The following is a 24,503-nucleotide window of genomic DNA, read 5'->3' on the forward strand; positions in this document are numbered from 1 at the left end:
CACTCCTTGGGGCTAATTTTTTTTTACAGCTCAAGGGCACACCAAAAAAGAAAAAATAATAAAAAAAAGCCCGCTACTCGCTGCTCCCAAAAAATAATCAAAAGAGGTGGCCGAAAGAAAGGTCAATTTCGGGAGGAGAGGTGTCTTGATACCCTCCTCTTGAAAGAGTTCAAGTCGTAGGCAGGAGGAAATACAGATGAAGGAAGATTGTTCCAGAGTTTACCAGCGTGAGGATGAAAGAGTGAAGATGCTGGTTAACTCTGCATAAGGGGTTTGGACAGTAAAGGGATGAGCATGAGTAGAAAGTCATGTGCATCGGGGCCGCGGGAGGGGGAGAGGCATGCAGTTAGCAAGTTCAGAAGAGCAGTCAGCGTGGAAATATCGATAGAAGATAGAAAGAGAGGCAACATCGCGGCGGAATTTAAGAGGTAGAAGACTATCAGTAGAAGGAGGAGAACTGATGAGAGGAAAAGCCTCAGACTCCACTCTGTCCAGAAGAGCTGTGTGAGTGGAGCCTCCCCACACGTGAGATGCATATTCCATATGAGGGCGGACAAGGCCCCTGTATATGGATAGCAACTGCGCGGGGGAGAAGAACTGCGGAGACGATACAGAACGCCCAACCTCGAGGAAGCTGATTTAGCGAGAGAGGACCTTTCCTTGTTTGTCAACCGATGTAATACATCACAATTTTCCCCGTGTTTCATCCAAACGACCGTCACACTTCCTAATGTGATTATTAATTCTAGTAATTGTGAAACATTTAAAAAAAACATGCGAATGCCTTTCTTCTCTCTTAGCTCGCTCCCTACTAATTTTTTCTCCATCTTCCTATTCTTTGCTTTCTCCTTCATTCTGTATTTCCCGATATCGGTGAAGTATCGCCCGCTGGGCCTTTTGGCTCATAGCATTTGTGCTTTCCGGCGGGTCACCTTTATTAATTCATATAATAATAATAATAATAATTTTTTTTTTAAAAGGGAGATTGTGAAAAACTACAAAATTGATAAATGAAACAGACTGGAGACAGGAGCTTGATGTAGGGGTAGTGGATGAAATGTAGGAAAAATATAAAAATTAAATGCATAAATTCTATGAAAAATGTATAGCAGTGGCAAAAGCAGGACAAGACAGAAATAAAAAGCCACCATGAATGAATGCGAGAGCCACTAGAGCCAAGACAAAGAAGTATTTTGCATGGAAAAGGTTACTTGAAAACCAAACCTCTTATAGGTGCGAAGTAAAGCAACAAAGGCTTACAGGTGCACTAAAAGAGAGTAGCTACTATGAAAGGAAAATTCCGAAAGAATCAGCAAAAACAAAAACAAAAGCATTCTATAAATATGCAAACAGTAAATTGAGTATAGTCTGAAATTGGAAGCCTCGAGAAGAGCAATAGTGATCTTACCAAGTCTGACGAGGAAACAGCAAACTTATTTAACAAATATTTCCAGTCAGTGTTTGTGCATGGAAATGAAGGTGACCTACTAGAATATAATTAAAAAAACGAAAATGAGATTACACATGTTGACATAGATCTAAACAAAGTAAAAACAAACGTTAAGTTAACCAGGCTGTGACGTCAAAATTTAGCTTCTTGGATGCCATTAACGAATGTTTACATCGGTATCTCAGTTAGCGAGCTCGCTAACGCATTTTGGATCCTGCGCCTGGTCGGCTAGAATTCGATCGCCGATAGAGGCGGTCTGTCGGCATCCTGCCCAGGGCCCCTTTGGCAAAGGTCCGTGCTCCCCTCCCTTGTACAGGGAGGAAGCAAATCATTTCAAAATATTTTGACTGATCTGAAAAGAGTGACCGACCCAGGATATCGTACCGCACCCCGGCAGAACGCTGAGTGAGCCCGCGGCGAGAGGATTTCTCCCGCCCATACATTATCCATTGGGGTCATCCTCCGACACTTGTGTCTTTCCTAAACACGTATATCGCTTAATTTATTATTTAGTATACCACTTTCGAGGAACTGCATGTCACTTGCATTTGATTGATAGATTGATTGATTGATTTAAATTAGGCGCCGCAACAGCCAGGGTCATATGGCGCCGCATTCAATGAGTTAAAAACTAAAAAAAAAAAAAAAGACTAACAGGTAAACTAAGAGCAAAGCCAAACAAAACGAGACGAAACAAGTCACACAGAAAACGGTTATAACTCATGGAGAAGGCCATCCTTCTCCATTAAGAGAAGTACCTCATGTCCCGGGGAAAGGCATCTCCTTCGCAGCATCAGCGAGACACGGAATGATCCGTCTTCTCCCCGACACTGCGACAGGTATCGCACTCGCAGGTCCCCCAAACTGGGGCACTCGACCAGCAAGTGCCGCACAGTCAAGGGAACCAAGCAGTCATCACAATAAGGCAACCATGTGTTAGACGCGTATGACCCGTCCGAAGACGGGTCAAGGCTGTCTGCGAGCGACGGTCACGGACACTTTCGTATGACCAAGGACGAGACACAGTCCTGGTAATCTCTCCCATTTTGGAAGTCGCACCCCGAGCATTCCACCTGTCCTGCCAACTGGCAAGAATTGTCTTGCGAATCTCTGGAAACATATATGTACATGGGACGGCAAAAGGGTGGGCAGCTCTAGCTGCCTCCCTTGCAAGTCCATCAGCTCGTTCGTTCCCGTGTACGCCAACGTGTCCTGGAACCCAACAAAACCCAACGCGATATCCCCTGTTGCTGAGCAAATACAGCCACTCGAGAGCAGATAAAACTAGGGGATTAACAGAGGGAGTAAAGGAGCCCATCGCATAAAGAGGGCTACGAGAATCACTTAAGATCATAAAAGAGTCCACAGGAAGCGTAAAAATAATCTGTAAAGAGAGGACTATTGCAGACAGCTCTGAAGTAATTACAGAAGCAACAGAAGAAAGACTACCTCCTGACAGAAGGAGGGGAACACAACACCAAAGCCAACTCCAGCGTCCAATATAGAGCCATCAGTAAAGACAGGGATGGAGTCCGAGTGTTCAGTGAAATGCTCTGAAAATATGGCTCGGGACGCATATGGCGGTAAATCCCTCTTACTATCTATAGTGGGAGAACACACGGATACACCGGGGAACTGCCAGTATCCAACCCTAGGTACTCGATAAGGGCAGATAGGAATGGGAGGGAAAGATAACGGTGTCATGGCAGACGCTACCCGAAACCCAAAAGGTTTAGGGAGACTAGGTCGCTCATCATATGCAGGCGAACGGGAATCCCGCAAAATTGACACACAAGGAACAGATTATGGAAGGCGTTGGACGCGGAACCAGCAACGGAACAGAGAGGACTGGCGTCTCAAATCCAGAGGCAGCACGCCAGCATCCACGAGGAGGCTAGGTATCGGTGAAGACCGGAATGCACCAGTAGCCAAGCGGACCCCGGTATGATGCACTGAGTCCAACACGCGTAGGCGAGCCTCCTTGGCGGAGGAGTAAACCTCGCAGCCATATTCCAACTTGGAAAGGATGAGTGTTCTGTGGAGGAGGAATAGCGTGTCCCTGTCTGCACCCCAAGAGGTATGAGCTAAAACACGAAGGAGGGACAGGGCTTTCTGACAAGCCGCCTTAACGTAACGTAAATGAGGCACCCAGGTTAGGCGGCTATCAAATAAAAGACCGAGGTAACGAGTCGTCTATACACAGGACAGTCGTCTATTAATAGTCAATTGCAGTTTTCGTTCAATCAACGACATCCTTGCCGCAGAAAACGAAATGGATAAATCGTCTACATATAAGGAGCTATGAACTCCATCAGGCAGGACACCAACGACTCCATTAATAGCCACAGCAAATAGCGTAACACTGAAAATACTTCCCTGTGGTACACCATCCTCAAGTGGACAAACCTCGGAAAGAGTACTCCCTACTCTAACCCGTAAAAAACGATGAGAGAAAAACTCCTGAATAAAAGCAGGGAGACGGCCACGAAGACCAAACTCAAACAGGCTAAGTAAAATACCATGGCACCAAGCGGTGTCATAGGCCTTCTCCAGATCAAAAAACACGGTCACCTGGTGGTGATTATTGGCAAACGCCTCACAAACTGAGGATTCTAAGGATAAAAGAGCATCCGAAGTGTACCGCACCTCTCGGAAACCATATTGCACTGGGGTCAATAAATTCCGGCTCTCCAGGTACCACATAAGCCTGACATTCACCATCTTCTCCATCACTTTACAAATGCAGGATGTTAAAGAAATAGGACGATAGTTTGTTGCTTGGAGATGATATTTCCCAGGCTTCAGAATGGGAAGAATTACAGCTACAATCCACAGAGATGGAAAATCACCGGTAAGCCATATGAAATTGTAAAGATCCAATAAAAATGTAAAACCACAGTCAGACACGTGGCGTAAGAAAGCATAAGGGATGTCGTCTGGACCTGGCGAGGAATCATGACACTGGGATAAAGCCGTCTTTAACTCAGAGGGAAAATGGGATATTATAAGATTCCCCTCCGGTGGAAGCGAAGTTAACGCCGAGTGATTCCAAATTCCGGCGATGACGTGTCCCTGGTGCAGTAGGATCCTAGAGAAAATGGCAAAGTGCTTGGCGAATAGGTCAGCAACAATCTTAGGGTCCGCTGCCGTCTCCCCTGCATTCGATAGCACTGGAGGGGGAGGGGGGGGGAAACTTCCCAGAGATCTTACGAACTCTGTTAAAAACTTCTGTGAGTGTAGTTCTGGTAGTGATGGAAGAAAGATAATCCTTCCAAGACATTCGTTGAGCCTCCTTGAAAGTGCGTCGTGCTCGAGCACGTGCTCGCCGAAAAGCACCCAAACACGGGGGGTCCCCACGGTGACGACGAAGTCGAGAGAATGCAGCACGCTTCTCTTGCACAGCAGTAGTGCAAGCAGCGTTCCACCAGGGAACAGGACGTTTAGGGAACTGGCCAGACGTCCCGGGGACGGATTGAAGGGCTGCAAAATGTAAGGCATCAGTGAAATAGGATGCAGCCTCGTCGGAAGTTCCAAAGTCACCCAACGGACGAAGAGAGGAGCTAAGTTCCGTAAATCGCTGCCAGTCTGCTTTATCTAGACGCCAGCGAGAAAGGCGTGACTGTGGTACGGAATCAATGCGTTCCAATAAAATTGGAAAGTGGTCACTGCCGGTAAGACCCGCCAACTAAAATCTGGAAGATAATTTTAAGTGCAAAGTGAAAGATCTATAGAAGTAAAAGTACAGGTAACTCGATTTACGCCAGTATTGTGTCCTTGAAGAGGTCGCGTAAATCAAAAAACAATGTAAATCAAACAAGAGGTAGGATTTTATCGAAAAATAAATATTCACTTCATTCAGTGGGGAGAGAGAGAGAGAGAGAGAGAGAGAGAGAGAGAGAGAGAGAGAGAGAGAGAGAGATTATCCATATCATCGAGATATCCACTCAGGCACTCAGTCTCAGCCTCACTCGTGTGAGGAAGAAATGAGGGACACCATGAACGACTGGCTAGTATTGGTACCAGTACCGAGCAGTCTGGTACCGGTACCGTACGGTATAGTTGGTGCCGTTAGTACCGGTACTGGTACCGGTACATGCCCACCCCCTATTGTTGAGTAGCGTGGCAGCGTAGGTTTTGTATTGTTGTTCAAGTGGCGCGCAGGAAGAACTGAGCTCAGCTGTGTGGCCGCGGCGCCGTGTGAGTCCAGTTGCGTGAGACATCTGGTGGCCACTCCATAACACATCGCGTATAAGTGAAATAATGTGTAAATTAAAAATTTATTTGGATTTTAGACCCCGCGTTATTTCAAAAACGCGTAAACCAAACTCGCGTAAACCGAGAGTTACCTGTACCAGTCTTGCTATGGAAATGTGTCACCTCTCCAGAGTTTAAAATTTATAATCCCTGATCCTCAATAAAATAAGCAACTAAGAGTCCGCGTGGGTTTGTAGGACCATCATCCCACAACGGATGGCGACCGTTAAAATCCCCTAATAAAAGTAAAGGCGAGGAAAGTTCCTGCACCAGGTCGTCAAGATCGTGTCTGTCAACAGGAACACCGGGAGGGAGATAAATGCTACATAATGTATAAAATTTGCCCAAATAAACCTTAACAGCAACAGACTGCAACGTTGAGTGAAGCTGTTATGGGACTGAAGGGATATCACAGCGAACGAATATGGCGGTGCCACCATGGTGGTCCTGTCCAGGATTAGTGGTACTGTAAACGGTACGATACCCAGGAGGACTAGAGTGAGTGTAGTCTCCGACCATTGTCTCCTGTAAACAAAGGCAAGCAGGAGAAAACCGAGATATCAATGCTCAGAGTTCCTCCCACGAGGCCCGTAGGCCTCTACAATTCCACTGGAGGAGTCGGAAGATGTCTATTTAAGAGTGCGCTCCAGGCGAGCCCCTGAAAGAGACTGCCTTCTACCCATCTGATTCGGTACGGTAATACGGCGAGAAGAGGAGATTGGGACCCGAGAGGAGCCGGGTCGAGGGACCTCAAGCTTTCTCCCAACAAAGGAACCTGCGCCCCCTCCGGACGCCGCTCTACTAGAGCCAGACCGCACACCACTCCCCCGAAGCTACATGCTCGGGGAGGGTTTCCAACACTATCTCCAAGGGATTCCTCAGTTTCCATATCCCGATCAGGAAAGCCATTAGACGCAACAGGAACTGGAACAGAGAGGGTCGCAGCAGGCTCAGTATGAGCCTCCGCATCTTCCTCCAATGGCCTTTCATGGGAGACCCCAGAATCATGTATACCTACAGTAATCTTAGTTGGCGGCACAGATTCAACTGAATCTGTAGAACCGCGATGTCGCTTGTTCATACCTCTGGCGGACTTCGGCGAAGCAATGTGAGGTGCATGTACATCAACATGCATCACCTGGGACGAGGCCGGAGAAGCCCCATCAGAACCTGGAGGTGACTCGACAGAATCACAGGACAAAAGGGAAAATCTATTATGGGACGTAGTAACAGTAGCTTCAAAGGGCCGGGAGGAAACCGTAGAGGACACCTGAGCAGAAGAGCGAGTGCCTAGCGATGAGGTGTACGTCTTTGCTCCAGTACCTGCCTTCTGGCGGTAGAGGAGTTCACGGCGCGCACTACCAAGGCTGATAAACTGGCTATTTGCAAGTTGCAAAATATCATGTTCCAGGCGACATCGTGGCCACTGTCTGGAAGACAACCGGTGAGCATCCTAGCAATAGAAGGAATAAGCATCTGACTCACATTCCGCCGTGGAGTGTGCGGCTAATGCAGAACAATTACCACACCGAGAAGGCTCAGTGCAGTATTTCTTACCATGACCATACCCGTAACATGAAAAACACTGTAGAGAGCGGTCAACAAAAGGATTTACCCGAAGATTGAGGGGGCCAATACTGACACGGTCAGGGAAGGTAGAACCAAAAAAGGTGAGAAGTATCATGTTAGCTGAACCCTTCATCTTGGACACCTTATGAACAGAACTAGGGCACATCCTAAATGTTTACTCCTCAGAGAACTCATAGAGGTCATGGTTATATATACCGCCTTTACTATAATTGAAGGTATGATGTGCTTTGACCATTGCAAACATGTTGTCAGCAGGGGATGGTAGATGTTGCAGCATTTTAGCTTGAATAATATCTTTAGCTCTGACTAACACCCCCTTCCCATACTTGTTCAGATTCCCCTCAGGGATTGTGCCAATTTTTTTGACGAGGTACCTAGCAGCATAAATGAAGTGGCCACGCCCATTCTTATAGTATGCAAAAAACCAACGAGGGAGAGGGACCTGGTTGTCCCTGGGAGTTGGCTCTAACAAAGCGTCTTCAAAGAGATTCGGGACATAGTCCATGTCCCTGTCCGAAATATTGGAAGAGCGAAGAAGTTTTGCTTGAAATCCAGCACCTACGATAGGCAGAGTCGCAACAGCATCACACGCCGACTGGGCTTCAGCGCTGGAGGCAAAGCTCACATAGCATCTGTTTGAATTGAAGTCTCCCTTGAAGTGCGTCCAGCTTGGATGAAGGGCGCACACCAAAGTTACCCCCGGAATGGGAGGCAGCCTTGTCAGACACACGTGGACTTTTGTGTCGCACGGACTTATCTTGGTAGGGACTTTCCAGCGGCACCACCAGGAGCCGTGAAAGGCTCCAAGGTGGCGACGAGAGAGGACCGTGTAGGGGTAATCGAGGACAGGCAGGCCGAGGCAAGGGAAACTTACCCATACACAGGGGAGGTGTTTCACTCCCCCACACCCCCACCCACCACGTAGCCCAACAAGGGTAGGCCAGATGTTGGGGCCAGACCGCACCCAACAGCCCCAGGGGTAATGAGGAAGTATACGCATCCACTGCCAAGTGTTTAACGGCGGCCGCGGGACCGTTGCGACCGCCCACCCGGCAGTGACCACTTGACCCTAGCCATCGCATGACCAGCCGATTGATTCAGTGGGGCCACATTGAACCGCCCGTCTTACCCCAACCCTCCTACCAAAGGAGCGTGTTGCCCATCGAGGGGAACTACACCCTGCCCCGCGGTGGACTCAACCCCCAGATGAAAGGGCACGGGGAGTATACGGGACGCCACGCACGGCAAACACGTGGAGAGACAGTAGCCCTGCCCTGGGTGGTAAAAGGGCAGGGCGGGCAAAGGCAACCTCATCAGTAGGCCTCCTCTACCGGTGATGAGGGGGGAGCACTTGGTCCACGAGGTCAACGGACATCGAGCCCTGTCGGGGTGGGCAAGCCACCACGGTAGGTGGTGCCGCAGACCTCGCTTCAAGCCCCGTCATCACGACAAGGTGACTCCCCTTCGACGGGGAGGAGGAGGAAGGAGGTCTCGCGAGACAGCTCAACACGGCACCAAACTAGCCCCCATAACCCCATAACCCTCTCATCCTAGAACTTATCTAACCTCTTCTTGAATGTATCTATCGTGTTGGCGCTCACGACATGACTTATTAGTCTGTTCCACTCATCCACCACTATTGGTAAACCAATTATTGCCTATGTATTTGTTGAACTTGAACTTATCCAACATAAACCCATTGCTTCGTGTCCTACCCGGTGTGGTGTCATCTGCCATCCACGTATCCTAAGACATCCCATCCAATCTGCGCATGCGCGGGATTTGTTTACAAACAAAGGGTGGATGAATTGCGACACGGTACCGTGTCTTTGTCGATTGCCTATTGCGATATGTCCCACATGTTTTTTTTAATCTTTTTAAAAGTAAATGTTGACGTATGTTTTGAATTTGAGAATTGCTTGATATATGAAAGTTTCCTCCTGCACCCTTTGTATGTCCGTAAATGTGATAAATGAGATAACCTGAACCCCTTGTATGTCGGTATATGTGATAAATGAGATAACGTACACCCTTTGTATGTCGGTATATGTGATAAATGAGATAACGTACACCCTTTGTATGTCGGTAAATGTGAGAAATGAGATAACCCGCTCCCCTTGTATGTCGGTAAATGTGATAAATGAGATAACCTGCACCCCTTATTTTTTTTTTTATACAGCAGAGGAGTCAGTTCAAGGGCATATAAAAAGGTAACAAATTAAAAAAAAAAAAAAAAAGCCTGATACTCACTGCTCCTAAAAAGACTTAGAGGAGTGGCCGAAAGATAGGTCAAATTCGGGATGAAAGGTGTCCTGATACCCTCCTCTTGAAAGAGTTCAAGTCGTAGGCAGGAGGAAATACAGATGAAGGAAGATTGTTCCAGAGTTTACCAGCGTGAAGGATGAAAGAGTGAAGATGCTGGTTAACTCTTGCGTAAGGGATTTGGACAGTAAAGGGATGAGCTTGAGTAGAAAGTCGTGTGTGGCGAGGCCGCGGGAGGGGGGAAGGCATGCTGTTATCAAGTTGAGAAGAGCAGTCACCACGAAAATATCGATAAGAGATAGAAAGAGAGGCAACATGGCGGCGAATTTTAAGAGGTAGAAGACTATTAGTAATAGGAGGAGAGCTGATGAGACGAAGAGCTTTAGACTCCACTCTGTCCAAGAGAGCTGTGTGAGTGGAGCCCCCCCCGCACGTGAGATGCATACTCCATACGAGGGCGGACAAGGCCCCTGTAAATGGATAGCAACTGTGCAGGCAGAAGAACTGCCGGAGACGGTACAGAACGCCCAGCCTCGAGGAAGATGATTTAGTAAGAGAAGAGATATGAAGCTTACAGTTGAGATATTGAGTTAAGGATAGACCGAGGATGTTTAGTGTTGAAGAAGGTGATAGCTGAGTATGTCAAAGAATAGGGGATAGTTGTTTGGAAGATTGTGTCGAGTGGATAGGTGGAGAAACTGTGTTTTTGAGGCGTTGAAGGACACCAATATCTTCCTACCCTAATCGGAAATAATAGTAAGGGCTGAGGCTAAGCGTTCTGCCGCCTCCAGCCTGGAAACGTTTAGTTCCTGTTGGGTGGTTCTTCTATTAAAAGAAGTTGAGTAATGCAGAGCAGAGTCATCGGCATAGGAATGGATAGGACAGTTTGTTTTGGAAAGATCACCAATGAACAACAGAAAGAGTGGGAGATAGAACAGAACCCTGCGGAACACCACTATTAATAGGTTTAGGGGAAGAACAGTGACCAGATGGTCACCACAACAGAAACAGAACGGTCAGAGAGGAAACTGGAGATAAAGGTATAGAGAGAAGGATAGAAACCGTAGGAGGGTAGTTTGGAAATCAAAGATTTATGCCAGACCCTATCAAATTGGGTAGGCGGTGGCCGAACTGGTAGCGTACTGGACCCACATTCGCCGCGTGATGGACGACGAGGGTTCGAATCCTCACGCTACCACTCGGATTTTTCAGTCACCGCCGAGTGGCTTAAAACTACCCACATGCTGTCCTGAAGACCACCCATCAACCCGGACTCTAAAGGAAGCCGTCCAAGCGAATCAAGAACGAGTTCCGGGGGGCAGCATGAGCCAACGCAAGATGGCGCCACTATAAACACTCGCCTGCGCCAGAACGGGCTGGGCCGACCATCAGGCCCCACCTGGAAGAAGCCTTGGGCCGACCATCAGGCCCCACCGGGAAGATGCCTACCGGCGCAATATGCAACAACGTAAAAAAAAAAGGCTTTTGATATGTCTAGCGCAATAGCAAAGGTTTCACCGAAACGGCTACGGGAGGATGACCAAGAATCAATTAGGAAGGGAAGAAGATCACCAGTAGAACGCCCCTTGCGGAACCCATACTGGCGATCAGATAGAAGGTCAGAAGTGGATAGATGCTTTTGAATCCTCCGGTTAAGGATAGATTCAAAATCTTTAGATAGACAAGAAAGCAAAGCTATAGGACGGTAGTTTGAGGGATTGGAACGGTCACCGTTCTTAGGAACAGGCTGTATGAAGGCATACTTCCAGCAGGAAGGAAAGGTAAATGTTGACAGATAGAGGCGAAATAGTTTGACCAGGCAGGGTGTCAGCACGGAAGCACAGTTTCTAAGGTCAATAGGAGGCACTCCATCAGGTCCATAAACCTTCTGAGGATTGAGGCCAGAGAGGGCATAAAAACTTCATTAGAAATAATCTTAATAACAGGCATAAAGGAGTCACAAGGGGGATGAATAGAAGGAATATGCCCAAAATCGTCCAGAGTGGAGTTGTTACAGAAACTTTGAGAGAAGAGCTCAGCCTTAGAGATAGATGAAACGGCAGTGCTGCCGTCAGGGGTAAGGAGAGAAGGGAAAGAGTAAGAAATGAAATTGGAGGAGATATTTTTGGCTAGATGCCAGAAGTCTTGTAATGTGTATATTATAATGTACATGTCAATGTACGTGTGGCGACACCCGGTCGGTGTCGCACAACAGGATGTTTAACAACACGTCGTGGTTTTGACCGTTGGAAGCTGTGATGAACTGACACTAGGATCAGCAAATGATGACTTTCATCAACAGTCATCAACCGGAACCCACACCCTTCCGGACGAACTACAAGCAAATAAAAGGAGTGAACAATGCGAAGACGGGGGGAGAATAGGAGAGAAGACAGCGGGTAGCGGACGGGCGAGTGGTGCTCGCCGGCCCCGGGCACGTTGGTGTGGCTGTCTCTGGTGTGCGTGCGACTCGCTCACTTAAACTGTAAACTTTTGTGTACAATTGTTAATATAGTTGAAATACATTTTGTATTTGTACTTACCCTGTAAGAGAGAGAACTAAAGTGAACTATAGTGAACTTATAACGGCTACCGCTCGGCCACGCATCCCTTAACTAAAAAGCTATTGTGTTATCTCATCTCCTACAATCAACTTGTGAAGCAGGCCACGGTACACCGGACTTGACGAGTGACTAACAGTTCGCGCCTTAAACTTAACACAATAACACAAACCACATTAAAAGTAACTCTTAAAAGTCGTTAACAGTTTCTGGAAGAATTAGAGAAAGCAAGGTGTTGACATTTTCTGTGGATGAAGGAGTTTTTGGTAAGTCGGAGAATAGATTTGGCACGATTCCGGGCGGAAATGTACAGATCATGGTTAGTGGAAGTTCGAAGGTTCTGGGACCTTTTGTGAGCTACCTCTCTATCTCTGATAGCACAAGAACAAGCGTAATTAAACCAAGGCTTTTTAGCATGGGGAGTAAAGAAAGTACGTGGAATGTATGCCTCCATTTAAGAGACAATCACCTCTGTGATGCGCTGGGCACACAGAGAGGGGTCTCTATCCTGGAAGCAGTAATCATTCCACGGGAAATCGGAAAAATACATCCTCAGGTCGTCCCACCGAGCTGAAGCAAAATGCCAGAAGAATCGTCTCTTAGGTGGGTCCAGAGGGTGTACAGGAGCGATAGGACAGGATACAGAAATACGGTTGTGATCAGAGGAGCCCAACGGAGAGAACAGTTTGACAGAGTAAGCAGAAGGGTTAGAGGTATAGCTGGGCGTTATCGCGATAAGTTATCGCGATACTTTATCGCTGATAACAAAATCGGATTATCGACCATCCGCTGCTTATTTAAATAAATATCGGTATCTTCGTTACTTTTGTAACCAAACTAGTGATAATCGCTACTTTTTTTCTGCCTCTCAGAAAAAAAAAAAACGTTGTCTCCTCCCTACTGCGCATGCGTGGCCCGGTGTTGTATGAAAAAACTTCGGGGTATGAAATATCTTCGGTGATGAGATTTCATGCTTAGATCATGAAAATTAAAACACTAGGTTATTTTTTTTATGCTACTCAAAAATCAATATATCATAGAGAAAACTCATTTAACTTTGCCCCAAAATGATTATTCACTGCCTCAAATTTGATATTCCATATTCGTTTGTGACCATGCCATGATACTGAAGGCACTGGTGTTGTGTTATTTGGTGTCCCATCGTCAAAAGTTGGCGCTTTTGTTTACAAACACTGGTCTTTTGTGAACTGCGCATGTTCAGACCATTAAGTAGACCTGTTCAGTCTCACAATGCTTTTTAACATTAAGAGTTGCTGGAAAGCTGAATCAAACATACAGTACCACCATCCTCGCTGTTTCTAGAACGACGTACACTCTGTACATATAAAAACAACTCGTACAGAGTGTCGTTCTAAAAACAGCGAGGATGGTGGTAGTGGTACTATATGTCTGATTCAGCCTTCCAGCAACTCTTAATTACGGTTTAAAAGCTTTGTGAGATTGTACAGGTCTACGCTTGCTGGTCTGAGCATGCACCGTTCACGAGAGACCAGTGTTTGTAAACAATTTTTGACGGTGGGGACGCCAAATAACACAACACCGATTCAGGCATTTTTAGTATTACCGTCCATATGTACGTGTCAACGTGTGGTTTTAAATTTTGTAAGTTTCCTAAAATACAGATAATGAAAATTTGAATTCATCAGTGTTGTTCTATCTGAAATATCAATATAGTACCGTTTTCGCCTATCGGACTTATCGCTAGCTAGTATCGGAATTGTGGATTTATATCGGGTATCGGTTATCGGTTATCGCCTATATTTGTGTCTCTAGTTAACGAATATCGGTTATCGCCGTTTAGGTTTTTCATTATCAGTTTCGGTTATCGGGAATAAGGTTTTCTGTTATCGTGCCCAGCTATGGTTAGAGGTAAGGAAGATATATAGTATGTTGGGCTGGTCTCCAAGATGGTCGGGAATACGTGTAGGGTGCTGGACCAACTGCTCTAGGTCGTTGAGGAAAGAAAAGTTGTAGGCTTGTTCACCAGGATGGTCAGTGAAAGAGGATGAAAGCCAAAGTTGGTGGTGAACATTGAAATCTCCTAGGATGGAGATTTCAACGAAGGGAGAGTGGGTCAAGATGTGCTCCACTTTAGAGCTCAAATAGTCAAAGAAGTTTACATAATTAGTAGAGTTAGGTGAGAGACAAGCAGCATAGATGTATTTAGTAATAGAATGACAATGAAGTCTTAGCCAGATGGTAGAAAATTCAGAAGAGTCAAGGTTGTGGGCACGAGAGCAAGTGATGTCGTTGCGCACGTAGGCGCAACATCCAGCTTTGGATTGAAAATTAGGATAGAGATAGTAGGAGGGAACAGAGTAGAGATTGCTGTCAGTAGCCTCAGAAACCTGTGTTTCGGTAAGGAAGAGAAGGTGAGGTTTAGAGGAGGAGAGATGATGTTCCACAGAATGAAAATTAGAACGAAGACCGCGAATGTTGCAGAAATTGAGAAGAAAGAGGTTCGAGGAGTTATCAAGACACCTCTCGGGTGGGCAGCCAGAAGGGTAGTCCACCCTGGGGGAATTTGTGGTCCCACCCCCAGGCGGGGACGCCGAAGCTTGATGTAGGTGCGCCATTTTGAAATTTGAATTTTGGGAAAAGGTGTAGATGTTGTGTGAATGTAGTGTGGTGTGGATAGAGAGAGGATCTGTCTGTAGAGAGCATGCTGAACTACTTTCCGGTGTTGGTGAGACAATAGGGAAACGGTTAGTGAGGACATGGGAAGGGTCTTTGGAGGGCTTCAGCTCCCTTCTCACGTCCCATATATACCTCACCGGGAGTGGCTTGCGCCCGTTCGGTAGATGGCTTCCTACTTACTCCAGCATGAGGAGTAGAGAAAGTACGTGGAATGTATGCCTCCATTCCAGAGACAATCACCTCTGTGATGCGCTAAGCACACACATAGGTGTCTCTCTCCTGAAAGTAGTAATCATTCCACGGTAAATCGGAAAAGTAGATCCTAAGGTCGTCCCACCGAGCTGAAGCAAAATGCCAGAAGCATCGCCTCTTCGGCGGGTCCAGAGGATGTACAGGAGCGATAGGACAGGATACAGAAATAAGGTTATGATCGGAGGAGACCAACGGAGAAAACAGTTTGACAGAGTAAGCAGAAGGATTAGAGGTAAGGAAGAAGTCTAGAATGTCTCCAAGACGGTCGGGAATACGAGTAGAGTGCTGAACCAACTGCTCTAGGTCGTTGAGGAGTGCAAAGTTGTAGGCTTATTCACCAGGCTGGTCAGTGAAGGAGGATGAAAGCCAAAGCTAGTGGTGAACATTGAAATCTCACAAGATGGAGATTTCAGCAAACGGAGAGTGAGTCAAGATGTGCTCCACTTTAGAGTTCAAATAGTCAAAGAATTTTACATAGTTAGTAGAGTTAGGCGAGGGATAAACAGCACATATGTATTTAGTAATAGAATGACAATGAAGTCTTAGCCAGATGTTGGAGAATTCAGAAGAGTCAAGGTCGTGGGCACGAGAGCAAGTGATGTCGTTGCGCACGTAGGCTCAACATCCAGCTTTGGATTGAAATTTAGGATAGAGTTAGTAGGAGGGAGCAGAGTAGAGGTTGCTGTTAGTAGCCTCAGAAACCTGTGTTTCGGTGAGGAAGAGAAGGTGGGGTTTAGAGGAGGGGAGATTTTTTTTTTTTTTTTTTTTTTTTTTTTTTTTACGTTGTTGCCTATTGCGCCGGTAGGCATCTTCCCGGTGGGGCCTGATGGTCGGCCAAAGGCTTCTTCCAGGTGGGGCCTGATGGTCGGCCCAGCCCGTTCTGGCGTAGGCGAGTGTTTATAGTGGCGCCATCTTGCATGGTGTTCCACAGAATGAAAATTAGAACGAAGACCGCGAATGTTACAGAAATTGATAAGGAGAAGGCTCGAGGAGTTATCAGAACACCTCTCCTACGGTTTCTATCCTTCTCTCTATACCTTTATCTCCAGTTTGACTCTCTGACCGTTCTGTTTCTGTTGTGGTGACCATCTGGTCACTGTTCTTCCCCTAAACCTATTAATAGTGGTGTTCCAGAGGGTTCTGTTCTATCTCCCACTCTTTCTGTTGTTCATTGTTGATCTTTCCAAAACAAACTGTCCTATCCATTCCTATGCCGATGACTCTGCTATGCATTACTCAACTTCTTTTAATAGAAGAACCACCCAACAGGAACTAAATGTTTCCAGGCTGGAGGCGGCAGAACGCTTAGCCTCAGCCCTTACTATTATTTCCGATTAGGGTAGGAAGATATTGGTGTCCTTCAAGGCCCAAAAACACAGTTTCTCCACCAATCCATTCGACACAATCTTCCAAACAACTATCCCCTATTCTTTGACATACTCAGCTATCACCTTCTTCAACACTAAACATCCTCGGTCTATCCTTAACTCAATATCTCAACTGGAAGCTTCATATCTCTTCTCTTACTAAATCATCTTCCTCGAGGCTGGGCGTTCTGTACCGTCTCCGCCAGTTCTTCTGCCCTGCACAGTTGCTATCCATTTACAGGGGCCTTGTCCGCCCTCGTATGGAGTATGCATCTCACGTGCGGGGGGGCTCCACTCACACAGCTCTCTTGGACAGAGTGGAGTCTAAAGCTCTTCGTCTCATCAGCTCTCCTCCTATTACTAATAGTCTTCTACCTTTTAAAATTCGCCGCCATGTTCCCTCTCTTTCTATCTCCTATCGATATTTTCGTGGTGACTGCTCTTCTCAACTTGATAACAGCATGCCTTCCCCCCTCCCGCGGCCTCGCCACACACGACTTTCTACTCAAGCTCATCCCTTTACTGTCCAAATTTTACGCAAGAGTTAACCAGCATCTTCACTCTTTCATCCTTCACGCTGGTAAACTCTGGAACAATCTTCCTTCATCTGTATTTCCTCCTGCCTACGACTTGAACTCTTTCAAGAGGAGGGTATCAGGACACCTTTCACCCCGAAATTGACCTCTCTTTCGGCCACTCCTCTAACTCTTTTTAGGAGCAGTGAGTATCACGCTTTTTTTTTTTTTTACATTTGTTACCTTTTTATATCCACTTGAACTGACTCCTCTGCTGTATAAAAAAAATAAGGGGTGCAGGTTATCTCATTTCTCACATTTACCGACATACAAAGGGTGCAGGTTATCTCATTTATCACATATACCGACATACAAGGAGTGTAGGTTATCTCATTTATCACATATACCGACATACAAGTGTTAAGGTTATCTCATTTATCACATTTACGGAGATACAAAGGGTGCAGGAGGAAACTTTCATATATCAAGCAATTCTCAAACTCAAAACATACGTCAACATTTACTTTTAAAAAGATAAAAAAAAACATGTGGGACATATCGCAATAGGCAATCGACAAAGACACGGTGTAGTGACCCTCTAAATCTCCCCGTTTTCTCTTAAGCCTCTCCTCTTCCTGAACCTTTTCTTCAGTCTGCCTTCATATCCACACATACCATTCCTCACTTTCTGTATTTCATCTTACCCAAGTCACTACATCCAAACACATACACATATATCATAGCTAACATTATAACAAACTCACTAACGTACATATTAACATCATATCATTAACATTGTATATATTTCTGCATATCAACCATTGTAAATATTCATCCATGATATTAAAGTCCTTTATATACTCGAAAATAAACTGCTTCGTCAATGGAGTCACCACTGGTTATTAGTTGTGTCTTTTAACCTACAAGGCGGCCTTAGCGGACCCAAACGGCGTTGTACCAGCTACAACGTATGCTGCCTCGAAAACAAACAAACAGAAATGTTTGGTTTTCGCTGTAGCGGCCTAGGCTGCCGCTACAACGGTACCGTGTCGCAATTCATCCACCCTTTGTTTGTAAACAAATCCCGCGCTTGCGCAGATTGGATGGGATGTCTTATGATACGTGGATGGCAGATGACACCACACCGGGTAGGACACGAAGCAATGGGTTTATGTTGGATAAGTTCAAGTTCAACAAATACATAGGCAATAATTGGTTTACCAATAGTGGTGGATGAGTGGAACATACTAATAAGTCATGTCGTGAGCGCCAACACGATAGATACATTCAAGAAGAGGTTAGATAAGTTCTAGAATGAGAGGGTTATGGGGTTATGGGGGTTAGTTTGGTGCCGTGTTGAGCTGTCTCATGAAACCTCCTTCCTCCTCCTCCCCGTCGAAGGGGAGTCACCTTGTCGTGGTGACGGGGCTTGAAGCGAGGTCGGCGGCACCACCTACCGTGGTGGCTTGCCCACCCCGATAGGTCTCGATGTCCGTTGACCTCGTGGACCAAGTGCTCCCCCCTCATCACCGGTAGAGGAGGCCTACTGATGAGGTTGCCTTTGCCCGCCCTGCCCTTTTACCACCCAAGGCAGGGCTACTGTCTCTCCACGTGTTTGCCGTGCGTGGCGTCCCGTATACTCCCCGTGCCCTTTCATCTGGGGGTTGAGTCCACCGCTGGGCAGGGTGTAGTTCCCTCGATGGGCAACACGCCTTTGGTCGGAGGGTTGGGGTAAGACGGGCGGTTCAATGTGGCCCCACTGAATCAATCGGCTGGTCATGCGATGGCTAGGGTCAAGTGGTCACTGCCGGGTGGGCGGTCGCAACGGTCCCGCGGCCGCCGTTAAACACTTGGCAGTGGATGCGTATACTTCCCCATTACCCCTGGGGCTGTTGGGTGCGGTCTGGCCCCAACATCTGGCCTACCCTTGTTGGGCTACGTGGTGGTGGGGTGTGGGGGAGTGAAACACCTCCCCTGTGTATGGGTAAGTTTCCCTTGCCTCGGCCTGCCTGTCCTCGATTACCCCTACACGGTCCTCTCTCGTCGCCACCTTGGAGCCTTTCACGGCTCCTGGTGGTGCCGCTGGAAAGTCCCTACCTCCTGGAGGGGCTGACCAAGATAAGTCCGTGAGACACAAAAGTCCACGTGTGTCTAACAAGGCTGCCTCCCATTCCGGGGGTAACTCTGGTGTGCGCCCTTCATCCAAGCTGGACGCACTTCAATGGAGACTTCAATTCAAACAGATGCTATGTGAACTTTGCCTCCAGCGCTGAAGCCCAGTCGGCGTGTGATGCTGTTGCGACTCTGCCTATCGCAGGTGCTGGATTTCAAGCAAAACTTCTTCGCTCTTCCAATATTTCGGACAGGGACATGGACTATGTCCCGAATCTCTTTGAAGACGCTTTGTTAGAGCCAACTCCCAGGGACAGCCAGGTCCCTCTCCCTCGTTGGTTTGTTGCATACTATAAGAATGGGCGTGGCCACTTCATTTATGCTGCTAGGTACCTCGTCAAAGAAATTGGCACGATCCCTGAGGGGAATCTGAAAAATATGGGAAGGAGGTGTTAGTCAGGGCTAAAGATATTATTCAAGCTAAAATGCTGCAACATCTACCATCCCCTGCTGACAACATGTTTGCAATGGTCAAAGCACATCATACCTTCAATTATAGTAAAGGCGGTATATATAACCATGACATCTATGAGTTCTCTGAGGAGTAAATATTTAGGATGTGCCCTAGTTCTGTTCATAAGGTGTCCAAGATGAAGGGTTCAGCTAACATGATACTTCTCACCTTTTTTGGTTCTACCTTCCCTGACCGTGTCAGTATTGGCCCCCTCAATCTTCGGGTAAAGCCTTTTGTTGACCGCTCTCTACAGTGTTTTTCATGTTACGGGTATGGTCATGGTAAGAAATACTGCACTAAGCCTTCTCGGTGTGGTAATTGTTCTGCATTAGCCGCACACTCCACGGCGGAATGTGAGTCAGATGCTTATTCCTTCTATTGCTAGGATGCTCACCGGTTGTCTTCCAGACAGTGGCCACGATGTCGCCTGGAACATGATATTTTGCAACTTGCAAATAGTCAGTTTATCAGCCTTGGTAGTGCGCGCCGTGAACTCCTCTACCGCCAGAAAGCCGGTACTGGAGCAAAGACGTACACCTCATCGCTAGGCACTCGCTCTTCTGCTCAGGTGTCCTCTACGGTTTCCTCCCGGCCCTTTGAAGCTACTGTTACTACGTCCCATAATAGATTTTCCCTTTTGTCCTGTGATTCTGTCGAGTCACCTCCAGGTTCTGATGGGGCTTCTCCGGCCTCGTCCCAGGTGATGCATGTTGATGTACATGCACCTCACATTGCTTCGCCGAAGTCCGCCAGAGGTATGAACAAGCGACATCGCGGTTCTACAGATTCAGTTGAATCTGTGCCGCCAACTAAGATAACTGTAGGTATACATGATTCTGGGGTCTCCCATGAAAGGCCTATGGAGGAAGATGCGGAGGCTCATACTGAGCCTGCTGAGACCCCCTCTGTTCCAGTTCCTGTTGCGTCTAGTGGCTTTCCTGATCGGGATATGGAAACTGAGGAATCCCTTGGAGATAGTGTTGGAAACCCTCCCCGCGAGCATGTAGCTTCGGGGAGTGGTGTGCGGTATGGTTCTAGTAGTGCGGCGTCCGGAGGGGGCGCAGGTTCCTATTTTGGGAGAAAGCTCGAGGCCCTCGACCCGGCTTCTCTCGGGTCCCTGTCTCCTCTTCTCGTCGTATTACCGTACCGAATCAGGTGGGTAAAAGGCAGTCTCTTTCAGGGGCTCACCTGGAGCGCACTCGAAAATAGACATCTTCCTACTCCTCCAGTGGAATTGTACAGGCCTACGAGCCTCGTGGGAGGAACTCCGAGCATTGATATCTCGGTTTTCTCCTGCTTGCCTTTGTTTACAGGAGACAATGCTCGGAGACTACACTCACTCTAGTCCTCCTGGGTATCGTGCCGTTTACAGTACCCCCAATCCTTGACAGGGCCACCATGGTGGCACCGCCATATTCGTTCGCTGTGATATCCCTTATGTCCCATTACAGCTTCACTCAACGTTGCAGTCTGTTCCTGTTAAGGTTTATTTGGGCAAATTTTATACATTATGTAGCCTTTATCTCCCTCCTGGTGTTCCCGTTGACAGACACGATCTTGACGACCTGGTGCAAGAACTTTCCTCGCCTTTACTTTTATTAGGGGATTTTAACGGTCGCCATCCGTTGTGGGATGATGGTGCAACCAACCCACGCGGACTTTTAGTTGCTTTTTTTATTGAGGATCATGGATTATAAATTTTAAACTCCGGGGAGGGGACACATTTTCATAGCCAAACTGGTACTTTTACCTCTATAGATCTTTCACTTTGCACTTCTAATTCTCTTCCTGATTTTCGTTGGCGGGTCTTACCGGACTTGTATGGCAGTGACCACTTCCCAATTTTATTGGAACGCATTGATTCTGTACCACAGTCACGCCTTTCTCGCTGGCGTCTTGATAAAGCAGATTGGCAGCGTTTTACGGAACTTAGCTCCTCTCTTCGTCAGTTGGCTGACTTTGGAACTTCTGACGAGGCTGCATCCTATTTCACTGATGCCTTACATTCTGCAGCCCTTCAATCCGTCCCCGGGACGTCTGGCCAGTTCCCTAAACGTCATGTTCCCTGGTGGAACGCTGCTTGCACTACTGAAGTGCAAGAGAAGCGTGCTGCATTCTCTCGACTTCGTCGTCACCGTGGGGACCCCCAGTGTTTGGGTGCTTTTCGGCGAGCGCGTGATCGAGCACGACGCACTTTCAAGGAGGCTCAACGAATTTCTTGGAAGGCTTATGTATCTTCCATCACTACCAGAACTACACTCACAGAAGTCTTTAACAGAGTTCGTAAGATCTCTGGGAAGTTTTTCCCCCCCTCCACCTCCAGTGTTATCGCATGCAGGGGAAACGGTGGTGGACCCTAAGACTGTTGCTGACCTATTCGCCAAGCACTTTGCCAGTGTCTCTAGGAAAGATCCTACTGCACCAGGGGCTCGTCACCGCCGGGATTTGGAATCACTCGCTGTTAACTTCGCTTCCACCGGAGGGAAATCTTATAATATCCCATTTTCTCTCTCCGAGTTGAAGACGGCTTTATCCCAGTGTCATGATTCCTCGCCAGGTCCAGACGACATCCCTTATGCTTTCTTACGCCACATGTCTGACTGTGGTTTTACATTTTTATTGGATCTTTACAATTTCATTTGGCGTACCGGTGATTTTCCATCTCTATGGAGTGTGGCTGTAATTCTCCCCATTCTGAAGCCTGGGAAAGATCATCTCCAAGCAACTGACTATCGTCCTATTTCTAACATCCTGCATTTGTAAAGTGATGGAGAAGATGGTGAATGTCAGGCTTATATGGTACTTGGAGAGCCGGAACTTATTGACCCCGGTGCAATATGGTTTCCGAAAGATGAGCTCCACCTCGGATGCTCTTTTATCCTTGGAGTCCTCAGTTTGTGAGGCGTTTGCCAATAATCACCACCAGGTGACCGTGTTTTTTGATCTGGAGAAGGCCTATGACACCGCTTGGTGTCATGGAATTTTACTTAACCTGTTCTCCCTATTTTTATTCAGGAGTTTTTATCTCATCGTCTTTTCCGGGTTAGAGTGGGGAGTACTCTTTCCGAGGTTTGTCCACTTGAGGATGGTGTACCACAGGGAAGTATTCTCAGTGTTACGCTATTTGCTGTGGCTATTAACCCTTTAGCAGCGAGGGCCTTGATTCTGAATGCTCCCTCTAAGCGAGTTAATTTTGAAAAATATCACTAACGCAAATCATTATATAACACATATCAACGCACTCGTCATCAGTTTCTGCAGCCTCCAAAAATATTTACCTCTACTAAAGTACTTTATTAATCACTTAATAATACGTATAAATTACAGCGCGCCAGTAACTCTCCGTAGGCGTTCGACAGGTGGTCTAAAGAAAACGAGCCCGTTTTGAGGGAGACGTAAATAAGGATAAATAAATATATTCCTCATGAGAGGTCCTGACATCTGGTGACAGTCCTCGGAACCTCAACCTTCTCGCCTTGCTCCCAAGGGTTTAGCTGAACCTCTCTCTCTCTCTCTCTCTCTCTCTCTCTCTCTCTCTCTCTCTCTCTCTCTCTCTCTCTCTCTCTCTCTCTCTCTCTCATTATTCATACAATTCTAACGACTAATAAGCCATGGCAAGATTCAAAAGATATTTGTGTGTGTGGGGGACCCATTAATTATTGTTTTTTTTGTACTGTCCGAAAAAATTCCTGCATTTGTATCCTTGCATTTCTTTTTTGGAGACGGCGTTGTGAAAGGCCCCTCGCCCGTCTGATTGCCCTGTGGGACTAGGGGAAGGTAATTAGGTCTGAGTTTGACCACGAAGGGCACCCTTGGGAGTACTTTGTTTATTCCTTTTCTCGTTTTTATGAGTAGCTTGTGTTCTTTATTTTAGAGGAAAGAAGTGTGTGTGTGTGTGTGTGTGTGTGTGTGTGTGTGTGTGTGTGTGTGTGTGTGTGTGTTCTTTGTCCATGGTGTAAATCAGAATGTAAAAAATAAAGAAAGAAAAAAGAGAGAGCAAAAAATAGTTTACCACCAAATGAACAGGCTTGAGTCGTTTTTTGTGGTATGTCATCCACAACGAAAGAATAGAAAGGAAAATATTACTAATGTAGCTTCATATCTTGTGTGATATTATGAAAATTAGCCGCTGTACATAGCTCAGTGATGTATTGTGCTCTGAAATGACTACCAGATATCCGCCTACACTGACCAGGAAGGAATCGAACTACGAGCTTCCCAGGCGAAAGTGAGCATTATACCGACTGAGCTACCGCGGCTATGTTGCAATTTCATCAAATCTTACTTTCGTTTCAACACTCTCTCTCTCTCTCTCTCTCTCTCTCTCTCTCTCTCTCTCTCTCTCTCTCTCTCTCTCTCTCTCTCTCTCTCTCTCTCTCTCTCTCCAGGAGCAGGCACCAAAAGAAGAAGTAGTGTGTGTGTGTGTTTGTGTGTGTGTGTGTGTATAGGCCTATGCTCCCTCGCGTTATCTACATGGGAGGGGAGGGTGGAAGCGAGGTACCCTCGTATGGCAGAGAGAGAGAGAAGGCAGTACTGGCAACATTAGAACACTGCGCCAGCACAGATAACAATCCTGCTCATCACATGTGCCCTGAAGGCGAGGATACTTGGTGCTTTTATAACAGACTTATTCATGAGAATAAAGATATACCTGCTGGTATTCATCAGCAGAAAGTTGGCCACCCCATAAGAGAAGACATAAAGGAGGAGCTGTTGCAGGTGTACAAAAGATTTATCACAGACGAACTCCTGTCAAGGTGCAGTGGCTTCACGCAAAATGCTAATGAAAGCCTAAATGCACTCATATGGACAATGGCACCGAAGACCAGATTCTTCCACAGTGTAAGAATGAACTATCTTGTTGGAAAGGCAATTACAAAATTCAACTTTGGATATACAAGGACCCTCCATGAACACCTTGGAGCAGTCGGCATGGAAATGGCAGAAAAACATGATAGAAGAAGTACT

The 24,503-nt window shown here is 46.8% G+C and overlaps 1 protein-coding gene across 1 annotated transcript in view; it reads right to left on the minus strand.

Annotated features, from left to right (window-relative positions):
• Positions 1 to 19,002: 19,002 nt before the first annotated feature.
• Positions 19,003 to 24,503, minus strand: part of LOC126986963 (clumping factor B-like) — a 14,607-nt gene continuing 9,106 nt past the window's right edge. The window contains exon 5 of the mRNA XM_050843530.1: positions 19,003 to 19,009. Within this exon, the coding sequence (XP_050699487.1) occupies positions 19,003 to 19,009 (7 nt within the window). The remainder of the gene's footprint in view (positions 19,010 to 24,503) is intronic.

The sequence above is a fragment of the Eriocheir sinensis genome, chromosome 6 (genome assembly GCF_024679095.1).
Source record: "Eriocheir sinensis breed Jianghai 21 chromosome 6, ASM2467909v1, whole genome shotgun sequence".
NCBI lineage: Eukaryota > Metazoa > Arthropoda > Malacostraca > Decapoda > Varunidae > Eriocheir > Eriocheir sinensis.